Source organism: Globicephala melas, chromosome 5 (assembly GCF_963455315.2).
Source record: "Globicephala melas chromosome 5, mGloMel1.2, whole genome shotgun sequence".
In the NCBI taxonomy this organism is placed as follows: Eukaryota; Metazoa; Chordata; class Mammalia; order Artiodactyla; family Delphinidae; genus Globicephala; species Globicephala melas.
This window is the reverse complement of record NC_083318.1, coordinates 94,149,350-94,160,803: the sequence shown is the minus strand read 5'-3', so window position 1 is coordinate 94,160,803 and position 11,454 is coordinate 94,149,350. Positions and strand designations below refer to the sequence as shown.

The window sequence follows — 11,454 nt, the reverse complement described above, 5'->3', positions numbered from 1 at the left end:
AATCTAGTTGTTACAGCAATTGGGCTACACCCTAACCATGATAAAAAGATCCCCGGGAGTTTCTATCATCATGATCTCCAATAATTGTATGAAGGATAAAAACCAGTTACCTGTTTAGTCAGTATCAAATATCTAATTTGCCCTAGTTTCTCACTTTTCCTCATCACTGTTTTTTAAACTGAGGTATAATTAACAATCAGTATTATGCACAGATCTTAAATGTTAAGTTGGATGAATTTTGATGATTTCATACACCTGTGTAACTACAACTCAAAGCAAGATATAGAATATATCTGTCATCCTAGAAAGTTCTCTTTTGTTCAGTTTGAACAAAAGAGATCCAGCTCCCCTAGATCCCCAGGCAACCACTTTATCATTTCTAACAACACAGGTTAGCTTTGCCTGTTCTAGAACTTGATATGAATGGAATCATACAATATATACTTCTTTTGTGTGTAATTTCTTTTGCTTAACAGTGTTTTTCATCCATGTGGTTACATGTATCAATAGTTTATTCTTTTTTTAAAAAATGCATTGATAGTATTCCATTGTACTAATGTACTGCAGTTTGGTTATCTGTTTACCTGTTGATGGAGATTTGAGTTGTTTTCAGTTTTTTTGACTATTGTGATTCAAGCTGCTATAAACATCTTGCACAAGTCTTTTTTGTGGAGACATATTTTAATTTCTTTAGAGTAACTACCTAAAAGTGGAAGTGCTAGATCATAGGGTAAATATATATTTTTTGTTTTGTAAAGAACTACCGAACAGTTCTCTGAAGTGGGTTACTTGTTCAGCAGAATGCGTAGGAACTCCACTGGCCCCGCACAGTCACCAACACTTGAGTTTAGTCATTCTAGTGAGTGGGTAACAGAATCTCATTGTGGTTTAAATTTCTGTTTCTCTGAGAAATTTAAGATGTCCATCGCCTTTCTATGTGCTTATCGGCCATTCATAGATCTTCCTTTGTGAAATGTCTCATTGATTCTTTTGCCAAGCTTTTCAAATTGGGTTGTCTTTTTATTGCTGATTTGTATTCATGTGTTACATATATTTGTATTGTGCATGATGGATGCAAGTGACCTTGCAGCCTCAGCAGTCCTTTTGTTGGCCACCTCCCACTGATTCCTGGTCCATTCGACCTGAAGAGCTGTGGTTCTACTTTTGTTAGCAGGTCTATGATATACCTTCTCAATTAGCCATGCCAGTGCACATACTGAAGTTCCCAGAGTAGTGATGACCATGCACATTTCCTGCTGTACTTCCCAAAGATGCTTTTCTCTTATCTACCTGTGGAGGCGCATTATTTAACCACAACTTGAAATTATTTCCTTAGTTACTTATTCCTAAGCACATTATTCCTTCGTTAGCTTTTAACTGACATTTGCAAGAAGGCCTTATTACAATTTGTTCGTCAGCCTTGTCATATCACCTTCAAAATGTATTGTTCAAAACCAAGAAGTCTTTGGTAAGATTTGTAGAAAAGGTCAGGAAAAAATGGAGGAGGAAAAGGATTTGCATTCTCACTGTAAAGAATACATGTCTATTCAGGGTTTCAAACATGGATTAAAGTAATTACTCCTTGATTTGGGGGAAGTTTCCTCAGAGTATTAAATAATAATATCAAAACACATCTAGTGATGTGTTCTTAAACTGAGTTTATTATTAAACTCATTATTAAACTTTCTGAGTAAAAAGTTTTGGAAAAATGTCTGTTTATATCCTAAGCTGCAATTCACTTTCTGCCCACCTACCTGCACAGAACCCTAGCCCTGAAAGGGATGTCAGACTATCTTCCTGCCTTTTAACAAATCTGCTTCCAAATCATTTCATACCAGGTAGATCTATATTCTATTTTTTTTCTTTTAATTGTCAGGAAGGAAGATTAGTGTTCTTAAGTTCTCAGTCCAGTGCCTATGAGTCCTCTTTGTTGAGTTGTTCCTTATCCCCTCAATTCCTATTACTGAAAAATAAAGCCAATTCCTATACTCTGTTCTAATTAGAGAAGGGAAATAGCTCTCATTCACTCTTATACATATTTATACACATTGCCAAGTTTGCAAAGTCTTCCTTTACCTGTCTCTCTTTTTTGAATGAGCTTGAAGGAGGTGAAAACATTTCCCTAAATTGGAAAAAGAGCATTCTTGACTTTACACTCAGGTCATCTTCCCTTCTAGCTCTTTATTTATTCCCATTATCCTTTCTAAGTCACCCCTACCCCCCCCCCAAAAAAAAGAAAAAATATAACTGGAATTATTTGGGAAATGAAGGAACAGAAAGATGACAACCCTAGAGTGAGGTAGACAAAAACACACAGAGACAGAAAGGTATGCGTGTGGAGACACATCAAGAGACAGACTCACAGAGGTGTCAGAGGCAGAGCCAGACAGAGACCGACAGGTACAGAACTTACACGTGCTCTTAAATAGGCCTCATTCTAAATCTATTGCTTTAGGTACTCTGAGGAATATGAGTGTGTGAAGCACATTTAAAGAAAACAAATGAGAAACTGCTTTCCTTTTGACACCTCTTTCAAGAGATAGAAATTGTTCATTTGATATGTTTTTTTCTTTATTAGCAGAGAAAGTTCTTACAGAATCAACAACTACAAAATTCTATATGATACCAGAAGATAATGCCAGGGTAATGATCTAGAAGAATAAATCTGTGCCAGTTACCAATTTATTGCCTCTTAGCTCCACATTCACCCTTCAGTATATGCTCTGTGACAGTGGACACTTGAATCTCCTTCACAGTGAGCATGACGTTAAGCTTTCTCAGTAGAGGGCGCTGGAGGGCAGGCAGGAAGGAAAGGACTACCCTGCTGTTTGCGCTGCTGCCTGGTGCAGGAGTGGCGTGGTGTGAGGATATCTGAGGGAGTTCTGCCCCAACCATGGGTCACCTCAGTGACCTTGCAGCCTCAGCAGGGATAACCTTCTCCCAGCTCTGTGGACTTGAAACGACACACCTTGAAGGATTCCTGCTTGCATTCGTGCCCCAAAGGCATTCTGCCAATACCCTCTTCCCTCAGGCCCCTAGCAGATAACCTGACTCAGAGGGTTTTCACTGAGCGGCCAGCCCCTCTGCAGGCCTACACTACCTGTGCACGTCTATGCTCTGGGTTGCCTCCTGCTTGCCCAGGGACTGCAGACCGGCTTCTGGCCTGGGCAAAGAACAAAATTCTCTGCTGTCAGTGAACTGAGTTCTCCAAAAAGCTCTGAACCCCAGCCTTTGTGAGGGCGGCCCTTTCCAAGTTTATCTTTTCTTGGGTACTCTTCATTAGCTCAAGGGTATCATACAGAATTTCCTTATATTCTATAGATACTTGTTTATCAGAATACAATAATTTCTCATACTAAACTTCCACTGTGTAAAGCGATAGCAATACTGATGTCTTAGCAAGAAATGCAGCTGCTTTTCCACTTACAGAAGATTTGAGAGGAATTTATAGAATGAGGCAGGACTAAGGGAACCAGTTTCTTTCTCCACAACTTTTTTCCTAATTTTGATTTTAGGCTTTTAAAATCAGTTGGTGGCTCCTTTCACTTCTCAAAGGAAAGGAACACATTTTTGTTTCATTACCTAGACTGTCAGATCCAAGCCAAGAGAAATTCTAACCCATAGGTAGCACGAGACTAGTGATGAAGCCACAGAAATCTGAGTACGGTCCCCACTGCAAAGGTCAGTCGTGATTTCAGGTGAGTACAGGTATCATGGCAGCACTTCAGATTACTGACATTGTTTGATAAGCTGATTCCTTTGGGGGAGAAATAATTAGTGCACTTAGCCTGAATAAGTACTTAGTTTGTTTAAATTTAAAACAGATCTAGGAGAGAGTGAGCGGGGGCTGGGGGGGAACCCATATCACAACCTTGGGGATGATTTAATCGTGGGGACAGTATTAACTCATAAAAATGTAGTTAATGAGAGTAAATGTGACAGGGCTTTGAATTTCTGGGATTATTATGATATACATTCATGCCAGTCTAACTGTGATCCTAACAATAAAAACTGTACAAACGACAGGGGTAAGAGGCTCTTGGATGTTAGAGTACATCAGAATAAACTGGGGACTTGTTAAGATGCAGATTCCCAGCCTACTTGTTTGTGTCCCAGCAACTGGCCTTTTGATAACAAGTACCCGTTACTCTGATGCAGATGCTACCTTGACTGTACTTTGAGAAACCATGATTGAGTTAGTGTCTGAATGAGCTCCCTTAAGAAAAGTAAGGTTTCACTTAGAAATAAGAATAAACTAGAACACTGTTCATGTGTCCCTGATACCAAAATGGCCTTTATCATTTTATTCCATGCTTTGTCCCAGAGAGTTCAGGCAGCAGTGAATACCTTGGCCCCAATAATCTATTTCTGTGTAGAAAGGCCCCTTCACATTCACCTGGCCACGTCTTGCTGGAGATGGAGAAGTTATTTCTCGCTCAAGTTCTTCCTTTTCCTCCCAGCAGTAAGGTGAATAAAACTCATTTTATTCTAAGAAAGGAAAAATAATTCCAATGTAACAGAATAAAGCCAGTAATATCATAGAAAATTAAACTAAAGGGAAAAATTTGGCATCATATAAGAATAAAAAGCCACCATTTTTCAAGTTATCCAGAAAAAAAGCCCAATATTTTAATAAAAGATGCTTGAATAAAAAACAAACTTCGCGGTAGAACTCATATTAGGAATGACTGATCTATCAAACTCAGAAGTGACTTTGGATCAGATATTAACAACGGAGTAATAGGAAAACTGGGATTTCCCAGGCTGGTTTCTGCTTTAATATCTTTTTTTTTTTTTTTTTTGCCATGCCCTGCAGCATGTCAGATCTTAGTTCCCTGACCAGGGATCGAAGGCGTGCCCCCTGCAGTGGAAGCGCGGAGTCTTAACCACTGGACCGCCAGGGAAGTCCCTGGTTTCTGCTTTATATGCCCCAAAGAACCTCAGTTAAGCCCTCCCTCCTCATTTCAACAGACTCTTGGGAGCTGACCCAAACTTGCTAATCTTCAAGTCTGAAAACCAGTTGATGGTTTTCATCATCATAAAAGGATCCCCTTGGAGCAAAGGAAAAAAATGTTTGGTTTCGACAGTGCCTCTGGGAGAAACTCAAGACGCGTTGACTGTGGACCCTCCCTGCATTCTTTGGGCTCGAGCAGCCACCGCAAGATGCAAAGCAGCATGAGAAAAGGCTGAGTCAGACAACATGTAGCAACAAGCCCAGGAACTTCTCCAGGGGCCCAGGAAGTTGGAAGCCTCCCAGTTACGTCGTAGGACATTGTCCTTTCTTGGAACTTTGAAGGATTCTTGAGTGTCAGCAAGGCCATCCCACTCCCACCTGACTTCTCACAGGACGTGGTATCTCTGAAAGGATCATATCCACAGGGACGATTATTGACTGAACGGACATTCCTGGCGATGTAATGCGTGTCCTGCAATCCTGACCAACAACTTGCTCGTGGTCGCTGTGCCCATGATTTTGGCTGAGAATGCTATTCGGAGGGAAAAGGTGGCTTCTACTACGGATGATTTTTTTAATAATTTTTTTTAATAGTAGAGAAAGAATGCAAAATAGGAAAGGGATCAAGAATAGGCTTATTATCTAGTTAAAGTTAACGATGAAAATTAGGTTAGTGATTTCTTCTCATCAGAGCACAGAGGTCAAAAGCCCTGTGATAAATATCACATCCGTCTGAGAATTAGATTTCACAGTCCTACTCGGTACCTCACTCATCTCACATAACAGAACAACATTTCAATGGAGCAAAAGAAGGGGTAACTATCCTCAGAGCATCATAGCTTTCAGGTGCTTGTGGTGCCTCGCAGTATATCACCTGCTCTTCTCTGGGGGGTCACTTACTTTGACATGTATAAATTAGAAAAGTGATGAAAAGGACTGAATGTGTAAAACGTTCCCAGTCAGATCCTTAAGGATAATTTAGAAGAGTGTTGGGAATTGGGAGCCCCAGAATCCCCTGAGGAACTTCACTAAGAACTGCTGCAGACATTTGCTGGCTAGCTTCAACCTGCTCTGACCTCAGGGAAACCACTCCGTATCAGCAAGACACACCGACTGGAGGTGATCTCAGGCTCCTGTGTTGGCCTAAGTCTGATGAAGAGTCAGTTGGAGGTACTGTTTTTCTTTACTTCAAAATGACCATGCAGTGTGGCTACTGAATGCTGTCCCTGGTTCTACTGATTCCCTGGGAGATGGATGTAAGAGAGAAGCTTTTGAAAACATTCCTGGGAAACCAAGGTGCCGTCTTATAATGCAGTCTGACGGTGTAAAACCTCCGAAGAATGAAGCAATGGCTTTTGCTGATGGCTCATGAGAAATCTGTGGGTGGCCTAGTGATTCTAAGTTCATCAAATACATCTGTATTGGGGGTCAAAACTACGTTTTTGAAGTTCTTAACCAGAAAATTTTCATTAATTAAAATGTACTAAGAAAAACGAGCATTTGATACCCTCCTAAGAACTTCACTCTCCCAGTTCTCTAGGACTGGCTGCTATAGTACTTGTAGCCCAAATAGCACAGTTGGCCACCCCCCCCCCCCCGAGGATTCAACACATGTAAAAACAACAACAGAACTAAAGCACAGCCTGGGATTCACCACCTGCTTAAAGTATTGGGTTGTTGCCATCTCCGGCAGCTGACAACATAGCCTGGTCGCTGGCCCATCATCTCCTTCCATCTTCCACTCTCTATATTTTAATAATATTTACATCTTGGGCTCTCGAGTACCCTCTCAGATGTTATTATTGAAGCAGAATAGTGCAAAATCAGTCTTCAGAGGTTAAGGAGGGAGTTTTCAGTGAAAATGTAGTTGGTAAGTTTTGACATTTTAGGAAAAGAAACTTTTTTGAAAAGCATCATTAAAACAGCCTGCTAAAATATCTCACCAAAGAAGTTGTATTTAGCTCAAATCTCGTATAGGAGGACAGCATGAATTCAGTTTTGAATTGACTTGGGTTCCGGCCTCCTTATCAACAGGTTGGAGAGTTGTCCTTGTTAGTAAAATTTAGCTTTCTCTCCACCCCAGTGATAATGATAGGAAGCACTAGGAAAGGATACGCTCGCCATGCTGCATAAAGCCTTCTTCCTGGGAAGGCGTGTGTGCTCCCGACTGCTGTGGGAGCACAGTGATGAAGACTGGCAGCAGTGGCAGCCGGGGCTCCCCCATACTCAGCTTAAGACAAGCACTGAAGGTCTACTCACTGTTGAGAGTTTAAGAAAAAAGTCTCCACACTCAATGTGACTGTCTTTGGAATTCTTCGTTTCATTAAGGTTCTCACAAAATACAAAGCTCAAATGTAACCGTCTACGTCCACCACAAAACAGAATCAAGTAAGTGGTTAGCACACAAACAATGATCTTTTTCATTTTTAAAAATATAAATAACAACGTTCAAGGTTTGACAGTTTTCTCCTGTGTGTGTTTCTCTTTAAGGCTTTATGTTGCAGACCCTTAAGTACGCGTACCTGTCGTCAGGATACACTGCCCACAAGCAGGGAAGGCCACTGTGGGTACATTCCTCAGGGTGACACGCACTTATCCATGTTGCCTCAAGCCTGTGGAAAACTAAACAGACACCCTCCGATCAGTTCGCACAGTTTCATTAATTTTCTTTCTACCACGAAGTGACAACAGAAAGGGGTAAGTTCCCAGCAGCATTCAAGCTCTCAGATCAATCATGAAGGGCGAGAAGGAAAAGACAGGCTTTTTCCTGGATGGAATTTTTTCCTTTTATCCAGAAAAACCCCCATAACCCATAGAGTTTAAAGGCTGGCTTGTATTGAAACGTTTTTCAGATTAAATAGTGTTGAGAGAAGGGGTGGGCTTTTCGTTGGGTCCTGGAGAAGAGGTTAAAGTGGAGAGGTTACTGTTGGAAAAATACTGACAGTCCACCCTCCCACGGCAGTCACGTCACTGGCGAGGCCTGGCGGCAGAGCCAGGGCCCCTGCCTTGGGCACGAAATCCGAGGGAAGGCTCTCCAGCAGACACTTGACCTGCTCCTGGCCCAGCTTGATCTTGTCGTCCAGCTCCCGCTGCTCGATGAGGAGTGTCGACTTCATTTTCACAAAATGCTGGTAATCCTGGAGTTGCTCCTTGGAAAGGTAATGGGCCAGGATGTCCAGCACCACGCGCTGCCTCCGGTCCACATTCTCCTTGAGCTCCCGGGCGTCCTCGTGCTGCGCAGCCAGGACCTTCCTCTTCTCGTTGAGAGAGCTCTGCCAGGGCGAAACAAGCAGATCAGCAAAGGGCCAGCAGAACGGGGAAAAGAACCGAACTGCCCGCAGAGAGACCTTTTTCAGGATGGTGCAGTGTCTAAGTTTCTATTTTGATTGTCGATCTAAAGTAAGGAGACTCAGTCATTTGAAAATCAGTTCATTACCCTTACGTTGCAGATATATGGTTCTCTAGCTTATAAAGTCATGTGGCGGCTTTAATTTGAGAGATTATGTTAAAATTGGCTGGGGTACTGGCTTTACTTTAAGGCTTCTAGACTTAGAAGAACAATCAGGATTCCATTTATATGAGGTCCTTAGAATAGTCTACAGTCATAGAGACACGAAGCAGAATGGTGGTTGCTAGGCTCTGGGCGAGGGGAGAAGGGAGGGGGAGTTGCTGTTTCAGTGGGTATAGAGTTTCAGTTTCGCAAGATGAGAAAGTTCTGGAGATCTGTTACACAACAATGTTAATATAGTTAATACTACTGAACTGTACAGCTAAAAATGGTTACGATGGCAACTCTTATATGTAGTTTACCACAGTTAAACAACTGAAGGGAAAAAAAGCCAGTCATCAAGGTACCTTGAGTGTTTACAAGTATTTCCATTTTATAGTGGTTCTCAAAGTGGGTACCAGCAGCATCTCCCGGGGATTTGTTAGAAATGCAAAATTTCAGGCCCCCTTCCACCTACTGAATCAAAAGTTCTGGAGGTGTGGGGCTTAGGGGTCTGTGGTTGAAGGAGCCTTTCGGGCGATTCTTTGCAGTTAAAGTTTGAGAACCTCTGCCCCAATCCATAATCAACAATGGGAACATCATATTTACCATCTCCGAAAAAATCAGTTTCCATTTTTCCGGCCTCTGAATCTAACATGAGAGAAATTCTATTTGGCAATGATGGCAATTTCATATTCTGAGAGTTTCTCATACAGACCCAATGGGAAGACAGCGTATTATCTTCAGACCTTATAGAAGTCTGTAATGTGGCCTTTTACTCAACACGCTGACATATAATGTCATTAAAATTTTTAAAAATTTTACATTTAACCAGACTCTTCAGGCTAAAGTGAATGAGAAACTTTAAAGTGGAAATTAATCAAGAAATAAGAATATTTAAATAGATATCTCAACACAGATTAGCTTAGGTAGGGTTATGAAAGGCTCATGTGTCTCTGCCCTAAACTCCCCTTGAACTGGCCTGTCAGGTCTTACCTAATAACGCCTAGAGGAAAAGTGCAAAGTTAATAGGTTAATCTTACAAATATCTCCATTTTCATAGGCTTCCTTCTCCTAATCAGAAAAACACACCTAAAAAAGAAACCCTTAGGGACTGAATTTGCAATGAAGACATGCTTCAAAATACTGTAGGGAAGTAAGTTAAAAAGTGAGAACCTCTTCCTCACCTTTAAAAAATTATGAAATATTTTAAACATCAGTATTGTACAGAGAATGGTATAAGATCTGTGTGCCCATCATCAACAGTGCCAAATCTTAGCTTGAACATGTTTCATATTTGCTTCAGTTTAAAAACAAAATACTCAGTTGAAGCGTTATATATAGTTCTCCCGATGCCCCTCCTCCCCTCATTGGTAACTATAATCCTGAATCTGGCATTTACTGAACCATTTATTCTTCCTTTCCTTATTCCTATTTACACTTTTATTTAACAAAGACTAATAATCATAAAAACGAATACAGATGTATCTTGCAGGTGAGCAAGCACTTATATGTACTTGAGAGCGTGTACGTGCATTTAAGTGCTGAGTGGTTCCAGAACTGGATTCAACTTATCTTCCCGTAAGCACTGCTCCAGTATTGCTTAGCTCAGATACCTGTGGCATCCACCCAAGCGACCGAACAGGAGACTTGGAATTACCTTCTGTTCTATCCTTCCCCTCATCTAACACGCCCTGCTAATTCAAACTCATTCTCTAAGTCACTCCCTATTCTCTATCTCCATGACAATGGCCCAAATTAACAGCCTAAACCCATCTGGCTAGACCATTACAATAAGCCTCCCAACTGTAACATCATTCTCACCCCTCCCCAGGCTGATTATGTCACGAAATTAGTTCATGGCTCTCCAGGCCTACAGGCTAAAGTCTAAAGTACGACCCTTAGGTCTTTGTGATTATTTTCTGCACTGGATACTGTTTACCCCTTCAGATCCACCCTCCTCTGCCCTGCTCTATGTCTAGGGAACTGCACCCTGCTGGCTGCTGGTTTTGGCCAGTGGCAGTCATGGGCAGGAGGCTGGAAGCTGGGAGGGAGAAGAAATTGAGGCCTTTATCCCTGGCTCCCTCCTTGCCAGGGGGTGGTGGCTACAACTTTTCACCCAGGCCTCAGTGCCGCAGGTCAGCTACAGCTAGAGTTCTGATAAGGGCCCCTTCCTCCTGCTGCTCCAGGTCCAGAGGTGGTGATGGCTTCCCCACTGATGCTAGCCCTGGGGGGACAGTGGCTTCATTATCCCTTGTTGGTCTCCCTTAAAAACAAGTAAATCAAGGAAGCACTCTGCTCTAGACATACCAACCACATGTAAGCCAATTCTTAAACACGCCATGGTGTCTGGACTTTGTCCATGACATTCCTCCTAAATGGCAAAGCCCTTTCCCTCTCAGCCCACCTGGAATTAAGAAAGTCCCCTAGACTCCATTCAAGCGGCACTTGTGTGAAGTCCTTCCTGACCCCACCACACCGCATGAGGGGTGCTCTCAAGGCTCTGGGTTTATCGCTGTGCTGCAGCATACTAAATACAACTGCCGCTTCTACACTGGTTACGTTGGTTTTCCTCACTAACTGCTGAGTTCCTTGAAGGCGGGCCTGTTTTTAGGCAGCGTTCAGCCCTAGCACGCGGGGCACTTGGCATCTGACAGGTTCTTGTTAGCTGCTTTCTGGATGAAAGGAAGGTGGAAAGGACAACACTTTTGAGGCAAACACAGTCAGACGGTTTGTAGGTGAGGAAGTGAAGGCCCAGAACATTTACACGAGGAGGGCACTCGCCGGGAGAGGGGCTGCAGAAAGTTCCTGGTTGCTGAGTCACATTCCTAAATGCTTACCACCTAGACTTCCTTCAGTCCTTTAAAAATCTATTTGACAAGAGACACCTTTCCTTTTAATGCAGTACATTCGGAGGAATAACTGGGAAATCCCTGACAGCACTGAAAGAGAGAGCTGTAGCTAGAAGGAGCCAGAAAGCCAAGGAACCACTTGACGGCTGCAGCGCTCATCC

General features: G+C 42.3%; 1 protein-coding gene across 8 annotated transcripts in view; it reads right to left on the bottom strand.

Moving 5' to 3' along the window:
* Positions 1-6,538: 6,538 nt before the first annotated feature.
* SHROOM3 (shroom family member 3) overlaps positions 6,539-11,454 on the bottom strand; it is a 197,439-nt gene continuing 192,523 nt past the window's right edge. For all 8 annotated transcript variants that reach the window (XM_060299510.1, XM_060299511.1, XM_060299509.2 and 5 more), the window contains one exon: positions 6,539-8,226. In XM_060299510.1, coding sequence (XP_060155493.1) covers positions 7,861-8,226 — 366 coding nt within the window. In that variant the 3' untranslated portion in view covers positions 6,539-7,860. The remainder of the gene's footprint in view (positions 8,227-11,454) is intronic.